This window comes from Lepidochelys kempii, chromosome 2 (genome assembly GCF_965140285.1).
Source record: "Lepidochelys kempii isolate rLepKem1 chromosome 2, rLepKem1.hap1, whole genome shotgun sequence".
NCBI lineage: Eukaryota > Metazoa > Chordata > Testudines > Cheloniidae > Lepidochelys > Lepidochelys kempii.
Window position 1 is genome coordinate 90,145,708 of NC_136381.1, and position 20,898 is coordinate 90,166,605.

The following is a 20,898-nucleotide window of genomic DNA, read 5'->3' on the forward strand; positions in this document are numbered from 1 at the left end:
ATATGAATTTTTCAGCTTTTTGAGGTCTTGTATCTTTAGGAATCTCATTGGAGTCCTCTTTAAGTGAAATTCTATTATGAAAAAGCCCAACTGCACTATTTATGAAGAAATTTAAAGCAAAAACTAAGACCTAAACTACATTAACTGCAAACTTTTAGCTGTTTCCATGTATTGATTTGAAATAAGTGAAAAGAAGAGTAGTCTTTATAAATGTTCAAATTAAAGAGAGCGCTTTAATGCTTTAAGTAAAAATACTATGCAGCACACTACAAAGTAGATTGGAGAAGCTTTTCTACCTTGATAAGAATTTATTGGTGTATAATATAGGGCCATATCCTAGTACACAGGTAGTTAATGGGATGTTTGCAATTTTCTCCCAACATATTAAAAAAGAAGCAAAAGGAAGTTCTATGGCCTGTGTTATACAGAAGGTCAGACTTGATGCCAGTGGTCTCTTCTAATCTTGGAATCTATAAACCTATGAAAAAGAAGGATTTTAGGCTGCTTAAGAATCTGTTTTAAAAATACTTTTCTCTTTTTTCTCCCTTTAGGTTATGAGAATTCATACAATTGCCTAAGCTGGCCTCTAGATGGTACAAAAGAACTTACACCTAGGAATCTTTTCTGATATACATGTGAAGATTTATGTTCCCTGCACCATGTGGCTACTTAGATCATCCTCCTAAAATCAGCAATCCCAACATTACAAAATGTAGCTGTGGAATAAATAAAATGTCGAAAAATATAAGCGCCAGAAACTGAACGTAACGTGCCAATGTACTTAACATACCAACCGTTATACAAAAAGAGTTACATATACAGTTGTGAGACTCTATTTTTCACTTGTTTTAACTAATTGCTTTGAGACAAAAAATGATTAATACTGGCTCATCAAGTGTTCTTTCATTTTCAATTTAAAATAGCTTAAAGTAACATGAAACTTACTACAGACAACATGAACATTAAAGAGTTAAATTAAATTTAATTCAATTAAATATAGTGGCCCCAAGCATTATTTATCATAAAGGCAATCTGAGGTCACAACCCAGTGGAACACATACTAACCAATAAAATACTCCCATGACTTCATATACTTTCGATTTTTTTTAAAAAAGATTTCTTCTTGTATGTTTTACATCCAATAGATATTTATTACAGAGGCGCTGTGTGGAAACTTCAGACACCAACATGTTACATTTTGATCCAAGCATCCAGACTACCTGTATGAGCATAGAACTGGTGTGTGGTGTATTAACACAGGATACACCTCTATATTTTTGAAGGTCAGGAAGGGTTCATGCTATTTGCCTAATATTATGCAAAGTAGGCATGATCCTCAACCTCCTGGCAAGTTGTCAAAGTAGCCTTCAGTTCAAAGTAAGTGCACTGACAATGACAATAATGTACGCACACTCTTTACCAATCAAGAGGTGGTAATGTTGTATTTTATATCTTCTTGTTGCCACTGCCACAAACGTGTGTGTATGTTCTGGGTGATGTACTGCCATTCCCTTAGTCTGTGGGTCATCATATCTTCTGGATTTCTCTGTCTTCTTATCTTTTTAGCCAGAAAACCTCTCTCTTTCCCACTGAGGATTACTCCTGCCTAAAAAGGCTCATTGTTGTCATCTCTCACACAGAGAAGCCTCTAGGGCCAATCCAGTTTACTTCATGCTTTGACTTTCAAAGTCTGATGGATTTTCCTAGCATTACACATATTTTCCTAGAATTATGTTAAATTATTTGTAATGTGGAAGAGCAATTCCAACAACATCTATCATCAGAAAAGTGCACCACTTGTCTATAATTAAACAATGCAGACAGGTCTCTTACCTTGCATAGTAGTCCTTTGGGGGAACAACTTCCTGAAAGAATTGTAACTGGTACAGATAAAGTCCAATCAAGTGCCCCGCACTGTATATAGCCATTAATACACACAGACAGCTGAATATCAGCGGATCAAATGCTAGGCAACAGGACCACCATGTGCACAGCCCCAAAAATACAAAGAAATACACAGCTGATGTCAAAGATGGCAACATCATACCTGCAAAAACAAATATTGAGGATACTTTGAGAATATTAGTGTTAAAAACATTTATTAATCCTAAAACATTATGTAGTTTATCAAAACAATTTCAAAATCACATTTCTGTTTTGATAGTTTTTACTTATTATAGGTAACACTAAGACTGCTATTAACTGAAAAATGCCATAAAACATGTACATATTTTTTTCATTTTGCTTATTCTATGAAAAAACAACACTTGGTATGTAGCTAAAATTAGAAGGATTAGATTTATATTAGTAAATGTTGATTTCAAAATATTTCCATCAGTACTAATAGAAATTTACAGATAAGCAGAGTAAGAAAAATGCTGCGTGATAACTTATTAGAGTTTGATGTATTTTGACATGTGATGTTGATAATTTGTGTTTAATGGTTATAAAGCTTTAACTTTTTGAATCTCAACATCTACTGTAATTAAAGAATTATAAAATCAAATTCTCCCATGCCTATATATAGTCAATTTCAATATTTCCTCTGAGTACTTCCTGTCCCTAGTTTGTGCAGCTCCTTCCCACAGTAAAAGGGGAGAGAAAAACAAGAATTTGTGATCATAAACCCCCAAATCAGCAGTGAGACGCAGAGGTAGGTACTGTACCTGAAAATACTTTTAACTTTTTTTAAAAAATTGTTAGATTTCAAGTTAACATTTCTGTAAAATAATCAGTAGGATAATAAAATACTATGATTAATTAATATGGTGTGAAAGTTTCCCATGTAATCATTGAATTTCTAATCACTAGAAATTTGTGTCCCAGTCAGTGAGATACTGTGTACACTGGAAATAAAAGAGCATCTACAATATATCCAGTACATGCGGTCTATGTAAGTGCCAAATATGGATGAAAAGTAATCCAATTTATATCTCATAAATATTTGTAATACTTAGTGTATACCAAGGGCTGTCTTGTATCCTACGTAGATTTTCTTTTACACACTTAAACAACATTTCATTTGTGAAGTTGCTATTTTCACTCTTCACAGCTGGAGAACATCTCATGAAACGCCTACTGTACCCTGTAAGAGGGATATTTGAGGAGGTGGGGATGGGGAGATGCTCATATCTAAGATGCAGGAAACTGGAGGAAGTGACATAAGAAACTTTCATCCTACATAATGTGCCAAAGGCATCACCAAAGCAACTCCACTGAAGTCAATGGAATCACACTAGGGATGAATCCGGCCCATTTTGCTTCAAAAATCTTGACAATTGCATACTTGAATGGAAGGTGGATACAACCCAAGAGATCTGGGGCTCATTCATCTGAGTCTGGGTAGTCATCCTCCAGCAGAGTGGCCTGCTGTGCCTCAGAAAGATCCAGGTCTTGGTGCACTGGTTCTCAAACTTTTGTACTGGTGACCTCTTTCACATAGAAAACCTCTGAGTGTGACCCCCTCCTTATAAATTAAAAATACTTTTTATATATTTAACACCATTATAAATGCTGAAGCCAAAGCGGGGTTTGGGGTGGAGGCTGAAAGCTTGCGACCCCCCATGTAAGAACCTTGTGACCCCCTGAAGGGTGCCAATCCCCAGTTTGAGAACCCCTGCCTTGGTGGATGCAGCTTTAAACTGTGTTTGGAGCTCTACCATCAGACGGAAGCCACTTGATGGATGGGATGAATCAATGCATTCACCGGCCAGCGTGCTCTCCTGGCCAGCTCCACTCACTCCTGGGTGATGATGTCTCCCTTTCAGCTCCCAAGCTGAGTAGGGTTGTGAACTCTTTACACTGATGAAAATCCCCACTTCCTGTTGTGCTTCAGCTGACCAGGGTCTTTCATCCTGGGTTATGTTAGCAGAAGCTAGCATAAACCTCACTGCTGAGGTGTAGGACACACAGTATTGTACATACTAAAGTTAGCTTTATATATCTGTGCTAAAAGAACCTTCCACTAACAGTAAATTGGTCTGTGTTGTATTAGCATAATCACAGGCTTGTACTTTAGGCCAAGCTATTGTCTCTCCTCCAGTATATAATCTGTGAGTATGTACCATTTTCATGATTCATATATTTAAAGGTCAGAAGGTTCCCTTATGATCATCTAGTCTGACCTCATGCAAAACAGAGGCCACAGAAACTCATCCAATCTGCATCAAGCCTATAACACTGTTCTTTCTTTTAAATAGATATCCAGTCTTGATTTAGTCTTCAGTGATGGAGAATCTACCACATTCATAGGTAAATTTTGAGAATAGCAGCCGTGTTAGTCTGTAACCACAAAAAGAAAAGGAGGACTTGTGGCACCTTAGAGACTAACAAATTTATTTGAGCATAAGCTTTCGTGAGCTACAGCTCACTTCCAATTGCTCATTACTCTTGCTGTTAAAAAATTTCACTTTTTTCTAGCCTGACGTTGTCTAGTTTTAGTTTGCAACTATTATGCCTTTTTCTGCTAGATTAAAAAAATGTCTACTATCAGAAAAAAACTTTTCCCTTGGCAGGTACTTTCAGACTGTGATCAATTCACCTTTTAACCTCCCTCCCCCAACTAAACAGATTGAGCTTATTAAATCTCGCACTATAAGACATCTTTTCCAGACCTCAAATCATTCTTATAGCTCTTTTCTAAGTCCTCTTTGATTTTTCAACATCCTTTTTGAAGTGCAGACACGAGAACAGGAAACAGTGCTACACTGATGTTCTCACTAATTCCAAATACCGAAGGAATATCACCTCTGAACTCCTCCTTTATATTCTTTGCTTATATATCCCTAGAATGCATTTGCCCTCTTAGCTAAAGCATCGCATTGGAAACTCATGTTCATTTGATTATCTACCATGAATCTGAAGTCCTTTTCCATGTCTTTTCATTCCAAGATACAGTCTCCCATCTTTTAGGTGTGACCTACATTCTATGTTCCTAGATTTGGCTTCATTAAAATGCATGTTATCCAAATAAGCCCACTTTACCAAGTGATCCAGATTGGTCTGCATAACTAACCTGTCCCCATCACGATTTACCACTTCCCCACTGTTTTTGACAATCTGCTGCAAATTTCACCAGAAATTTTATACTTAATTCTGTTTTATTCTTTGATAAAGACATTGAATAGCATTGGGAGTACAGACTCTTGCAGGACCCCACTAGAAACATCGCCCTAGGATGATGTTTCCTCATTTACAATTACTTTTCATGATCCATCAGTTAATCAGTTTTTAATCCATTTAATATGGATTACATTAATTTTATATAGTTCTATTTATTAATCAGATGTCATGCAGGAGTATGTTGAATGCCCTACAGAAGTCTATTATGTCACTAGTGTTACCTTTATCAACCAATTTTGTAATTTCATAAAAAAAATCAAATTTGAACATTTTTTATTACAGAATGTATAACACACCAGTAAATAAAGAGTAGCAATGTTTTGTTTTGTGTATGTTTAATATTGTGTGATGTGCAGGTATGTGACATGTGAGACGTGTGTGAGTGTGAGGGAGTCAGTGTGAGTGTGCGTTAGTAGAAGGAGCTAGCACCTAGTCTATTAATGCACATTCCACTTCTTACCTACAACATGTAGCCTTTTACAGTTTGGCCATAATAATAGCTTTAAAATTAACATATGCAATGAGTGGACCGGTTAGTACTAGCACCAAAATAAATAAATAAATAAATGAAATTAAGCAACTCAGTGTAATTCCATGCCTGACAAAAGCTAATTTAAATAAAAATCAGCAGAAATTAATTTTCCTTCCAAATTTCCATTTTTATTCCCCAGTGTGCCAAAGTGCTGAAAATTCATTTGTACAATGCATAATCTCAGGGACTCTTGATGAATTTATCAAAAGCACCAACCTGTTGAACCAAGTAAAATTGTAACAACAACTTTTCCAGCGGTGGTTATAATGTTTCCAATAAACTCTTTCAGTTTGGAAGCCAGTGAGGCAATTCTGCGCAGTAGTTTTAATTTTGTGGTTTCTTCAAATTCCTCTTCGCTATTTTCTCCACCATCCAAATCCTCACATATCAATGCATCATCTGGCTCTAACTTTTCTCTTCCAGCCTTAGAAAGAGAGAGAAAACAATGTGAGATGAAACAAGGGACTTGTGTCATATAGGTTATTTGTCAAGTCTTTTTAATAGTGACTGACTCTATAATCACAAAATAATCCAAATAAAGAGTTGTGAAAGGTATATTAGAAGTCCATTTGGATATCTAAGGCTACCACCTTAGACTTGTCTGAAAAGAAAGAGATGAAAAATATTTGAGAGTGAGATTTTCCCTGGCAAATGCAATCCAGCTGGTTCCTCTGGCAGCTAGCAGGTAATTCCAGTTCTACATGTCTCTATTCAAAATTATGACCACTCAACATTCTGCCAGGTTTGTTGATTAGATTTTGTTAAGTCCCTTTGAGACACAGATCATTATTATTATTTCCAAGTCCAGACCAAAGGTGACTCCCTACCAGATGATGTTCCTCAGGGTAACCTCCTTCTTGGGATCATTACCATTCCCTATTGCAGGTTCTTTCCTCCCCCCTGCTTACGAACCCAGAGTTTATCAATTGGATGGAAGGGTGTGTTAGCTGCCTTTTCCTTGATCTTTCCATAGATTAGTTAGCAAGAGGCACTGGCACGACGAACAGCCATGACAACTATCAGTAGCATGCCTGGACTCAGAAATCAAAAAATCTAGGCCTTCTTCCAAACCTAGATTTGCTTCATTATATCAAATAGTGCTACTATCAAGGCTAGTTTTCATAGAGAAAGGGAAAGAGAATTCTATATATGTCATTCTAGTATGGATGTGGCTATAAATGTGACTCTCTAAAAGAGATTAATACCAGTGTGCTATTAGTATAAATGCAAAAAGAGATCACAGATAGAAACATTACAATAAACAAGCTTTCTTGTTTCTTCAATATATCCACTGATTGCACTATGTTACTCAAACCTGACTGAGTCAAATTCACCAAAAGAGTGTCCCAGTTGGTCCCCACATCCCCATTCTATTTTGTTTCTGTAATGTTACACTATCAATTTATCCAGCTACAAATGGGTTTACTGAGGAGGCCCAGCATGTGGGACTGGTATTCAGGTAACAATTCCCACCGACAGGGAAGAGAAAGAGATGGAGAGAATCCCAGCAACAGGGAACGAGAGAAGAAGGAGAAGTGTGCATGTGTTTGGGACAGGGGAATAGAATCAAAGAGCTGTGAGGAAGGTGATAGCTCAGGATGGATGGATGGATGAAAAGACTGGGAGGGAAAGAGATGTACCACTCAAACTCAAAGAAAGGTGGAAGCCTGGAAGGATGAGAGAGAGGGAGAGAATGTGAGAAAGAAAGATGGTGAAGAAACAAATAATACAAGGGACAGAAAGACAAATTTGAAAAATGTTAAGTAGCAATTAAACAATGAAAATGGGAGGGAAAGGGGAATTAAATAATGAAAAAAAGAGAAAGAAGAAGAAGAAAACCAGAAAAGACACACCCAATAGGTAAGTAATTTGTTAGGACTTAATGGTGCCCTGGTCCAGGGAAAAAAATCTAACAATAAATGGGCCAGATCTTCACCTTGTGTAACTTGGCATAGTTCCATTTGTTTCACTGGAGTGACTCAGAATTAAACCAGCTGAGCATCTGACCCAATTACTTTCTTTTTGATAGCTTGGGGCATGTGTGAGTATTATATCTGTAATGACTTTTCAAGAGAACAACGTATTTATTGCAGCCATTGGAAATGACAAATTAGACAGCATTGATTGGGAGGCTTCCAGTGGCAATTGCAGAACTGTTATCCTTCTGAGTATTTAACTGTACAGAATACTTCATTACAATTTTGTTAGGTGGATTCCCCGAGGAAAAGAAACTCCCTCTTGTTCCATTTCACCTTTAAACTTTGTGCCAACTTTCTCTTCCCATTAATATTGTCTGTGACTGCCCAGAAAAAGCTTGTTCCATCTAGAGTTTCTATTTTGCAGACAATTAAATATGTATTAAATGCCGTAGAGCTGGTCTGGGAAATCCTCCTCTCTCTCAGACACATCCGGCTGTTTCACTAATTACGTCCATGATAAGTGGAGTGCGCTGGCGTCACAACCACCTTGTCATCTTCACAGTTCATTTTCATGGCTTTCAACAAACAAGGTTAATAGCTCTAGAAGCAAGACAATCATTAGGAGGTTGCAATGTGCACACCCAGTAAACACTTCGGGGGCGGGGAGGGAGGGCTAGCATGGAGAGGAATTACTATTGTCTGCTGCCCTTGCTAGAACTCATGTCTAGAGAGCTCTCTAGTTGATGCTACTTTACTTAAATAATTAACCACAAAACAATGCTAAATGCTAAATGCAGTTCAGCTAAATGCTGCATAATATTCTTCCTATCACCCTATCAAAGGGAAAAACACAGGAAAAAGAGTACAATGACACCTTCCTATGTACTACAATTACTAGAAGAACTTCTTATTTAGCCCCGTTGGGTCCAGTCCTGTGTTTCCAAGCCAACTGTAGCTCTAACTACGTTTCTTGTTTAACATGATCATTAAACAGATAACTCTTATGTGCATGCAAAAAACAAAGAAATCAGTGGAAGTTCTGGATCTTCAGGGATGTGGGATTGAGCTTTTAGTGTGCACGGACCTATATAAAGGAGAACATCTTCAGTTCTTCCATTTATTTATCTGTATCTATGGAGATACTGTTTACAACAAAAATAAAAAGATAATTTCAAAGTAACTGCTATTATAAAGGAGACTGGCAGATGTTCGATATAAATTACAATGTGGATTAAAACAATGAGCTCAAGTGGAAACTTTGAAAACAGATTTTGTTTGTATATATACAAATTATGCTTTCTACTAGAGATTGGCATGTCCAGTAATTGGAGCACAGACCTTTGGGCTAAGAACTCCCAATGTCTAATCCCAGCCTGGAGAGTGACTCCCTTGGTGGACTTAATTTATGTTCTTAAAGAATGTTCTTAATTTATCTTCCTTACTTACCCCATCTGTAAATGTTGATAGTATTTAGCTACCACACACAGGAGTTTATTAAGGACATATTTGCTAGTTCTCAGCCTAGATTTTCCAAGAAGTTGAAAGCTGAATCATAACATCCCCTGGCCATGCTGGCAAAATCGGTACCTGAGCAGAGCAGCACTCTTCTAGGAGACCAGAATGACAGACATTTTCTTCTGCTAGGCAGAATTTGGCATAGATGGATCTGCATAGATGAATGTGCGTAAAATGCCTTGAATATAAAAATCATTACAGAAATGTAATTGCTAGGAGTCTATATTAAATAGGAAGTCTATATTATTTTAAAACAATAATGATGACTTAATATCCTGAGTCAGCGCTTCACATATGTGCAAGAGCTGGAAATATAAACTGAAGACAGAGAAAAAACACAAAATCAACCCCCCCCCCAAAAAAACCCCAAAACCCTTACCCTGAAGGGAACAGAAAAATGAATTTAAAAACTGGTCTTGGGGGGATAAAATGAAAATTTAAATAGTATTAAACAAACGGCAGGAAATACACAAGATGGAAAAAAGGGAAAAGAAGGGAGGTAAAAAGAAATAAAAGGAAAAAAACAAGGGTGACAAGTAAGGAAAAGAAGGGAAGTTGCTTTGTTGCACAAATGGTGGAGCAGAAACCCTTTTTCTCTCTTCCAACCCATCTCAGCTGCTAAACTCATCCTATGCATATCATCGTAATTCTTTCCAAAAATAGCCTTTTGGTTTCCCTACAACACAATAGGGATCCTGGTTTTTCCACTTTGAGAGTCTGGTCACCCTAGTTTAGCTCCCCATAGTTCTAGTCAATCTGATGCACATTCTGTCTTACTCCCCTTTAGTCTGGGTGTTGGGGTGTTTGTCAGGGTGGAGGGGGGGAGAACCACTCGGAAGAAGAGTCTTTCTGGACTTACCAGTCCCTGCTTACCAGTCTCAATTAACATCTAACAGATTGTTTATAATGACAACTCTGAAGCTTCTATTGTTGCTTTCTCAAATAAAAATGGAAGTAATCACTGAGGTTGGGATAGGTTGGGCACAACGTGAATGGACTAAGGATTTTGACTTTCACCTGGTGATAACCTGTCTGTTGTTCCAACAGTTTTTGATGCATATGCTGGACATGCTCATCATAAAACAGCATTATTCAAGGCAGACTGTTTTGCAAAGCCTTCATGCCACATGGGTCAGCCTGAGACTACAAACCAATGCTGCATAGAACATAGTTAGAAAAATACTTTTACTTCCATAATAAATTACTTATTATGCAACTACAGAATCCCCGTGGCTGCCGATTAAATCACATAAACCCCTCCATTGAACTAGTATATAACATTTTTGGAGTCATAAAAATGTGTTTCCGTGGCCTTTTCTATGTAGAATGGGGCCCCATGACTTTTTTATAAACAGACTAAATGTAGTTTAAGTTTTTCAACTTTGTGCAAGTCCCAGGAGTGTTCACTGTACAACACTTTTTAAAACTGCCAAACAGAGATAAAGCACAGGCAGAGAAAGAGTCTTGCCTCTGTGGCAGCTACTATCATGACTAGGGCCAGAATATCCATTAGCTACTTTTGGGGACTGCTTTAATAAAATCTAGCTTTTACATGTTTCATCTGGTACAGTATAAACACTAATGCACTGAGATATCCTAGGCCCCATAAATGTATTTACTAACAGGCAGCCTTAGTCTCAATTTAAATTCATTCTTGCACCAGAAAACCTTTTCGTAGTGTACCTACAACTAAGGATACTACATCTGTAAATAAACGGAATAGTCATTCAGTGACTTTTGGACACTAGAAAGGACAGGAATCTAAACCTTTAAAAATCTCATGGTTGTCATCATTTCAATTTTTACTAACCAGAGATGTTATAGGAGACATAGGTGGATCTCAAAAGGTTCTGTGGCTCAGAATGGGAAAAAAAAAACCCTCCAAAGTTTGCCAATATATTACACTATTTGACTTTTTGATCTGTTTAATGGCACTGGAAAGCTCACAAGAATAGTCTCTCATGAGAGTTCAGGTGCTTCCTCCTTCAAGTTAGATCATAAAGGCTGCACAAATAGCCTCTTCTGCAGTATTTTGACATTTCCTCCCAGGAACCAGGAAACACAAAGGAGTGAGAAAATGAGAAATCAGTTTGGGAAAAAAAGGTTATCTGAACTTATCCAAACCTCAAAATTTGTTTTGAGTTTTGAGCAACTATGTCAAAACCAATTTTTCTTCTAAATGCAATAGCAAAAGACTACACATCAATGTATGTGTATCAAGCAGTGTATGATGCTTATAGACATAAACAGGAATGTAATGGCAGGACATACTATTATAAACTTGATGTTTGGATGAATGTATTCATGTTTCAGAATGTTTTGATTATATGCAGTACAGAAGTGCAAAACATAATGAGAGATACAGTGTGTACTAAGATGACAGGAATTTCTGAGTTCTAATTCTGGCCCTGACGCTGTCTTGACGAGTGACCTAAGGCAAGTTGCATGAAGTGTGATTATACTCTGAAAAATTTCTATGTAAAAATGGTTCCTTCTTATTCAACAGATCCCTGTGAGTCAGAGAGTTTACTGGCTGAAATAAATTCTCACAACTTTGAAGTCTTGTCAGCTTTCTAAAGCATGCTCAGCTAAAAGAGAGCAAACTGGATTCTATTCTTTTTTGTTCAACATCAACAGAATTCTTCACTAAATTCCAATCAGTTACACCTGTGCAAACTCATAGAAGATAATGGGTTTCCCCAGGTGTCTCAGAGAGCATAACACAGAGACAGCGGGGGTTGCATAAATGTGTTGGAAGGCACTATTTGACCTGTAGAACATTTATTGCCAATGATGATTCCTGACAAATTTGGGTTTTTTTAAACCAACTTAACTCTGAGATCTCTGGTTCCATTTGCAGAAAAGGTATATGAGCATATTTTATCTGAAAATAAAAGAGCAACACATGGAGAGCCTCACAATGCCATTTTCATAGTGACATTTTTCAGACTACAACTGCAATGTCACCTCTTGTGTCTATTTCTCTACCTGTAAAATAGGGAAAATATTTATCTTCCGTACTTACCTCACAGGGGTGTTGTGAGGATTACTTAAAAATAGCCCTATACAATTGTTAGGTATAATTGATATAGATCATTGTGGGTATTGTAACTAGTAACTGGATTACTTCAAAAAGTTTCTGTTTAAATAATGCTTATATCTGAACTGTTTGGCCTGGAAACTGGGATGGAAATCTTACACCACTAGGTTTGCATACAAGATCTCTGCTTCCAATACCTTGGTTTCAGCTGGACTATGAGAATAGCTTATGGTATTTTGATTCAATTTTCTCTTTTTTTACCCAAACCTCTTTGTTCATTTCTCGATGTAACTTGTGATAACATTTTGCAGGTCACATTTTTAAGCTCATTTGTAATAAGACTAAAGGTCTACAATGCGCAAAGCAAATTTTTTTTTAAGAAGCTATCTACCATTTACTTTAAAAAATGGGGGAACTGGAAGGAAGAGGGATTTCAATGTATATGCAGAATTTTTCAAATGAGGATATGACCCAAAAATATCCAAAGAAAAAATAAGCAAGACAATGCAATATTCTGCTGACAAACTTTCTTCTGATGATGTAAACTGGAGGAGCTATTGAAGTGTCACAGACACTTATGGCCCCTAAGCACCTCTGAATGACTTTAGTGGGCAACAGACCAGGCCTTTACTTAATCAGAAAGTGACTGGGGTTCCTGTTTAAAAAATGTAGTAAGAGGGTTGCAGATTATGACTGGAAGAACAGCCCTCCCAGATTCCACTCTTGACACTAGCAACTCTAATGTTTGCTCATTCCAGAACCTAAATCAATGTATGATGACAGTAGGATGCAGTACCCCCATTGATGCTGAATTAAATACGGCATTTATCAGTTTTACACCCCTCTTCAACACAAACGGAGACACTCTGTGAAAGGTAAACACAAACCAAACAAATCATAAGAATATCCTTCTTGTTAATCAATATGAATATTTTTCTTAATATTGTGGTTTATGTGCGGGATTTTTGCAGTGAGCTTTCCAAGTATTTTTAATTCTCCTGCTGTTCTATTTGGTGATTTTTGACAGTAACATCGGATGGTATTTTATATTCAGTATTTAGCCACCTACATTGAAATATAATTGAATAACTGCTCAGAAGAAACTGTGGCTTGCTGTCTCTTCCAAAATGAGGTAGGGAAGACAGAGAATGGCATTTCCCACTGGACACAACTTCCTATTGAACTGGCCTGCCACAGAGCATATCAAAGGACAGAGCTGCTGGCAGGCTCCTTGTTGCACAATGTCTCCTTAAAGCTCCCTTGGAGGGAGGCCCAAACACAACGACCCCAGAACAGACCTACATCTAACAGACACAATCTAATCCTCAATATTTACAAGGAAATTAGTGATGAAATCTTGGCCCTATTGAAATTAACTGAAAAACCGCCACTGAATTTAAATGGTCCAGGATTTCACTCTAGGAGGGAAAAAGTAAAACCATTTGCTGACGGCACGCCCTGCAAACCCCTACTCGGGTAATGAATCATTTCTCATACAAATAATGTCATTGAGATATATGGGGCTACTCATGTGGAAGAGAGTTTGCAAGACTGGACTTGCAATTTTTAAGATTCTATTGAATTTGTAAATTTCTTTATATCAAAATACTCCTTGTTGACGCTGTAGAGTGGTAAACATTTTACCTGCAATAACTTATGTGAAGCATTGAATACTGATCTCAGAGTAGTGATAAACTGTAGATTGATTAGCTCTTGCAAAGGGTTTACGACTCTACTATATAGCCTGAAAATCAGTTATAACAGGAATAAGACAACCGTGCTGATGAAAACAAGTTTAAAACATTATGGTAATACACAAAAATATAACTGCGAGACAAGATTCATTCATGTCATAAGCAATTATCATCATCTTTCAAATACTCAACTCCTTTCTTCCATAAAGGTCCTAGACACTTTAAGAACATAAATATAGCACCTCAAAAATGCACCCATTTTTTGGAAGGAGAGTAACAATTGATCAGCACACAGTACCCTACATACAGTGGGAAAATTGAATTTTTAATTTGTTTATAACACAATTCAACTGGTCTCTGTGGACAGGATCAGCTCATACTCATACCCTGTTTTAAAACGGAGTCCTAACACTGATAATGAAGAAGAGATTTTAAAAGTTAAACTGTGCTAGAAACCCTCTTTACAATGAATTAAATACTGTTCCTCAGTTTGATTTAAACCACAATATAGACAAAACTTTAAGCCACAGACAAGTATGCAAACTCCTATGTAAGTTAAAAGCCTCATGAGATCACTGCAGTTCATTCAGAACAGAAAGAACTGAGTCAACCCTGCTAGGATCTGAACTTGTGATTCTAGGAAGCATTATTCTGCTCTCATTTACACTAGTGTAAATCCTGGGTAACTTCACTGAAGTCAATGGAGTTACACCACTGTGAAAGGAGAATATGAACCGGAGATTATAGTAATGTTTAACACATGAGAAATTACTGAAAACTAGGGGAACCTGAAGGCTGTGACAGAAAGATAATGGTTTTTGATCTAACTCTGTAGGCAAAGCCAATCAACAGCCTCCTATGGGGAGAACTCTTAACTTAGAAAGCTATGCTCCCCAGAGTGTATGCAAAAATGAGTTGTGCACTATTGGTTGAAATCTATATAGGATCAAAAGAATTTTTGAAATACACAAGAAATTGGAAAAGAAAATTGGTGTTTTAGAGTGGGAGATGGGGGAAGGCACATAATTAAATATTGCACACAATAGCTATTGCACAGGGAATGGACAGAGATTTCACTTCCCAAGATACACCTAAGCAAATTTCATATGAATCCAACACAGGATTACATGCCTAATATGGTAATAAAAATCTTACATCTTGAATTCAAAGACTGTGAGGACTATAAGCCAAAGCAAAAGAGGGGGAAATCACACATATGGAGTTAGGCAGGTTGACCTGAGAGGCTGAAACACCATTTGTTAATGAGAGAGAAACTGGCAGACTTAACTGCCTGCGGGCTAAGACTTCACTTGCAATACCTAAAAAAGTGAGCATTTTAGTCTCTTTATTTTCTGGTAAACAGTGGCATGTTTCAAGTTTCCCTGCTGCACATTTATTAATGATCTGAGGTGGTGGGGGTGAAGGTGTGGGTGAGCAGTGAGGTAGCAAAATTTGAAGACAAAATTATTTAGGTTATTCATGACAACAGAGGACTGAGGAACTTCCTAGACAGCTAATCAAGCAAGGTGAATGGACAACATAGTGACAAAATTCAACGTTGACAAATGCAAGATCCACAAGTTCTAATGCACATTGGAGGGAAATTTTTAAACTACTCATTCACCCTACAGAGTTCTAAATGAATTGTATCAGCTCTAGAAAGGGACCTGGATATTACTGTACACGTGTTAGTGAAAACTTCAGCTCAATGTGCAGCTGCAGTTAACAAAGGTAAGACTATGTTAGGATACCTAAGGAATAGGATGGTGAATAATGCCTTTATATAATCAGTGTGTGTGGCCTCAACTGTATTATTGTGTGCAGTACTGGTCACCCCAACTCAAAAGGATATTACAGAGCTAGAGGGGATTCAGAGATATGCAACAACAATGATCCAGGGCCCAGAAAGGGAAGAGAGGGATTGTTTATCTTAGGAGACAAAGAAGCGGGGACTTGATAAAATAATATAAAAGAATTATTAGTTGAGGGATGGTAAATGGAAAGCTTCTATGCTCCCTGTCTCATATCACAAGAATAAAGGAACAGTCAATGAAATTAAAAAATTTAAAAAAGGAAATACTTTTAAGCATGATTAAACTGTGGAACTTATTGCCATAAGAAGTCACTGAGGGTAAGAATTTAAAATTTTAAAAGGGATTGGATAATTATACTGATATCAAGAATATACAGTTGTCAGAATGAATTATAAAATTTGGACGGGATATTAAAGCTCATGCTTCAGGACTTCAGCCAGTCTCTAACTATTAGAAATCAGAATATGACTTAATATGGGGGCAGGTTATTCCATATCTGCATGTCCTTACAAATTCCTCTAAAACATCTAGTCCTGGCCACTGTCAGAGACAAGATACTGGAATAGAAGGACCTTGGGTCTGATCCTGTATGGCAACCCCTATGTTCCAATGTAGTTTTAAAGGTTTTGGATGCCTTAGGTGAGGCATGGGACAGTTTTAGACCTCAGTATATTTCATACCATTTGCCTTGGATTATCATTCATAGAGGGCCCAATGAAAACTGATTCTCCATTGTGCTAGGTGCTGACAGACACATGGTAAAACACAGTCCTTGCCTTAAATGGCTTACAATTCAAGTGTATGAGACAGGCAAAGGGTGGGAGAAAGGAAGCTTTATTATCCTCATTTACTGATGGAGAACTGAGGTATAGAGAAATTACGAGACCGACCTGAGGCCACAAAAGAGATTTGTGGCATACCCGGGAATTGACCCAGATCTCCTGAATCCATTACAGTGCCATGAACACAAGACTATCCTTCCTTGATGACTTTCATTTTCTAAACTTTTCTTTATTTAAGAACCTTTTCATCAAACATTTTTGAGATTCCAAATTGAGAGTCAGGGACAGTCTGAGCCTAAACCTGGCTCAGATACTTTGACCTAAAGCACAGACCAGGGGTTTTTTAGGATTTTAAGTGTCATGGACAAGAATAAAGTTTGAGGGGGAAGGTGATAAGTACAATGAGAGCAAAACTAAAAATGTACATTCCAATTAAGATCACCCCATCTGGTAAAGTTTAAGTTATGCAGTCTTCCAGGGATTTTTTCAGTCACTTACAATACTAGACAATCCATAGATTCAGCGATTATAATGCCAGAAGGCACCATAAGTGTTCATCTAGTCTGACCTCCTGTATAAACACAGGTCTTGTTTGAATTAATTCTTGTTTGAACTAGAGCATATCCTTTAGAAAAGCATCTAATCTTTATTTTAAAATTGCCAGTGATGGAGAATCCACCACAACCCTTGGTAAATTGTTTCAATGATTAATTACCCTCACTGTGAAAAAACTGCTTTTTATTTCCAGTCAGAATTTGTCTAGCTTCTACTTCCAGGCATTGGACCTTTTTATACCTTTTGTTTTCTAGGCTAAAGAGCCCATTATCAAATTTTTGTTTCCCATGTCGGTACTTACAGACTGTAATCAAGTCACCCCTTAACCTTCTCTTTATTAAGCCAAATAGATTGAATACTGCACTCAAATTGCCCTGTTCTGTTCATTCCTTCTGAAGCATCTGGCACTGGCCACTATTAGAAGACAAGATACTGGGCTAGCTGGCCCATTGGTCTGACCCAGTATGGCCGTTCTATGTTGACCTACTTGAGTCTATCACTATAAGGTATGTTTTCCAATTCTTTAATCATTTTTGTGGCTCTTCTCTGAACCCTCTCCAATATATCAACATCCTTCTTGAACTGTGAGCACTAGAACTGGACACAGTAGTTCAGTAGTGGTCACACCAGTGCCACGTACAGCAGTATTATAACCTCCCTACTCCTACTCAAGAGTCCTCTGTTTATACATCCAAAGATTGCGTTAGCCCTTTTGACTGGGGTGGTGCACTGGGAGCCCATGTTCAGCTGATTATCAACCATGACCTCCAAGTCTTTTTTCAGAGTCACCTTTTCCCAGGGCTGTAAGTATGGCCTTTATTCTTTGTTCTTAGATGTAAGACTTTATATTTGACTGCATTAAGACATATATTGTTTGTTTCCACACAGTTTACCAGTCAGTGACCGGTCCTCTTCATTATTACCGCTCCCCAAATCTTTGTGTCATCTGCATACTTTATCAGCAACCATTTTATGTTTTCTTCCAGGTGTTGATAAAAATATTAAATATAAGGCCATGAACTGATCCCTGTGGGATCCTCTAGAAACACACGTACTTAATGATGATTCCCCATTGACAATTACATTTTGAAACCTGTCAGTTAGCTAGCTTTTAGTCCTTTACTGTGTACCATGTTAATTTTGTATTGTTCTAGATTTTGTAATAAAAATGCCATATGATACTAAGCCAAATGATTTACAGAAGTCTATGTATCAACACTATTACAATTATCAGCCAAACTCGTCATCTCATCCAAAACAGGTATCAAGTTAGTTTGACAGGATCTATTTTCCATAAACCTAAGCTGACTGGCATAGTCATCCACAGTCTCAAGAAAAACAATTTTTTTTCTAATACCTATTAAACTGTATATACTGTCTCTGCACATTGACACATAAAATCACCATCTGCTTCAGTAACTGTTTACTTTCAGACACAGCTGGGAAGTTAACTTTCCTCTTTTCTTTTCTCTCACTGCCCCCCTCATCTTTTATACTTTTTGACTGGCATTGTGCTTCTCTGAGTTTGCAGTCTCGGCCCTTCTCCAGCTGAATTCACCTGCTTTAGATTTTCTGAGTCCTAATAAAAAAGGCCTGCAGACACATTTGCTCCAAGTGTGCAACCATTTAGGGGTGGTAATGAGCTGGACTGCAGCCTGGTACCTGGCAAACCTTTCTACTTCATGACTCACTGCTCATTAAAACCACACTCTATGCTTATTACTGGGACAGCTTTACTTACAAATAATTGTGTGCCTCCCATCCCCTTTCCAGCGCTTCACAATACTGTACATTTTTTTTGTTCTGGTGCAGGTCTGTTTCTCTGAAAGTTGGATGCACTATTATGAATCAGGATTTCCATATTTTCATTGATCCTTACTATCCTTAATCCCTTACGGTTGGATATCAATACCCTTACACGCACTGAATTATGTCTTACTTTGTGAGCAGTCTCGCTGATTTTACTTTACAGATTTACTGCCCGTGGAATAAAACACTACTCAGCATGAGAAAGGATATCAGAATTTGGTGCTTACCACCCTAAGAATCTCTCATGTGATGTGTTTAACTTAATTCAGGAGTGATGGCGTGAAGTGTGACCTTAACAACATCTGATAAATATCTTGATTTTATCAAATCTTTTTATATTTACATTTTATTTCAGAGGGTAGATGTGTTATCTTTGTTTTTTACACTGCTTACCATCATGTAATTCTATGCCCTGAAAACAGAGAGAGCACATGGGAACTGTTCTATGTATATGACTACCTGTCCTAAATAGGTAAAGCTGCAGGGCATACTATTTGCTTCTGAGTGCAGTTCAAGGTGTTGACTTTTTGATTTATAAAGCCCTCTATGGCTTGGAACCTAGTAATCTAAAAGGCTTCCGATTTCCTCAGGCACTGTGTAGCTGGGGTCATCAACCGATGCACTCTTAATGTTATGTCTGGAGACGGGTGGCAGGGATTCCTGGCAGAAGTTCCTCAGCTATGGAATTTGCTTCACTTGCTGGTACAATAAACCCCCAGACTGTTCACTTTGTGGCATTGTGCTGGACTTACCACTTTTTCAGATGCTTTTATTTGCAGGGTGAGATGCAACAATTTAAACCAATTAAAGACCCAGTCCAGTGTGCTTCCTAAAACATGGTAATCTGCAAGCCAGTGCAGTGTTGAAGAACTGGTGTATTTATTTAGGTTTCCTGGTTCAACACACTCATCCAAAGCATAAATCCAAAATATCAATTAAAATTAATACAAATGGGGCCAATGTGCAAAAAATTATGAATCCTTCAAAATCCCCACAAACACCGACACTCAGTGATACATTCCATAAATGCATCAGCCTCGCTGCAGCCAGCACAGCAACGTGCAGACTCCCAATATTTGTATTTCTTTGTTCATTTGTTTCTCTAGCTTTAGGGGAATTTTCTACTTTAATCTTTCTGCCACCATCTGCTCCCATGATGTCACTATATACCCAGAGTAGGCAAAGGCAACAAAATTATTCACAAATTTAACAATCTCTTTCCAAAAAGCACGGTCCATGAGGTATCTTCCCTTTCAGATGCTGCTGGTCATGGACATTAGGCTTTGGGAAATACAGACAAAAGTTGCAATCTCAAGCAATTTTGCAAAATACCTAGTAGTGACTCTGAAAAAAACCACCCAGTTCTGAATACCCTCAAACTTTGGAAAAGAAACAGATCCAAATGTCTGGCTGGTTTGTCACCATAATGGGCTAAATCAAAACTCTGGATCTGAAGACCCTGAACATTTGAATAATTCAGACCCTAATGCAACGTTTGAATCTTTGGTCAATCAATAATTATTCAATTTTTAATTTTCCATTTTGCTTCCTTAAGACAATGATTTTGGTATGTTTTTCTTCTTAAGATTCATTCGTTTTTGTTTTATGAAACCAAGGTCACTTTTAAATACACTTGTGAGATATTTTCCAAATTTAGCTCAGACAAGGTCCTCAAAACACAGTATTAACTAAAAGTCACACTGACCAATACTGTCTAGTTATTTCCTTATATTTCCCTGTCTGTCTGTCTCCATATGTTGTCTCTTACTCTTATCTTATATTTACTTTATAAACTCTTTGGAATGGGGACTGTCTTTTTGTTCTGTGTATTGGCAGAATGGGAATTGTTCTATCTAAATGACTATGTACTCTCAGTGCTCTCTCTGTTTTCAGGGCATGGAATTGATGTAAGCAGCAAAAAAAAAAAAAACCAAAGATAACACATACACCTTCTGAAATAAAAATTATATATAAAAAGATTTCATAAAATTAAGATTTTTTCATAATCAGACGTCGTTAAGGTCACACTCCATCACTCCTGAATTAAGTTAAACACACCACATGAGAGATTCTTGGTGGTTAAGCACCAAATGCTGATACCCTTCCTCATGCTGAAT

General features: G+C 37.4%; 1 protein-coding gene across 1 annotated transcript in view; it reads right to left on the reverse strand.

Annotated features, from left to right (window-relative positions):
* PIEZO2 (piezo type mechanosensitive ion channel component 2) overlaps positions 1 to 20,898 on the reverse strand; it is a 454,182-nt gene that overhangs the window by 161,507 nt on the left and 271,777 nt on the right. Inside the window, exons 6-7 of the mRNA XM_073331610.2 lie at positions 5,870 to 6,077; positions 1,834 to 2,047 (exon numbers count right to left, since the gene is read on the reverse strand). Coding sequence (XP_073187711.2) covers positions 1,834 to 2,047; positions 5,870 to 6,077 — 422 coding nt within the window. The remainder of the gene's footprint in view (positions 1 to 1,833; positions 2,048 to 5,869; positions 6,078 to 20,898) is intronic.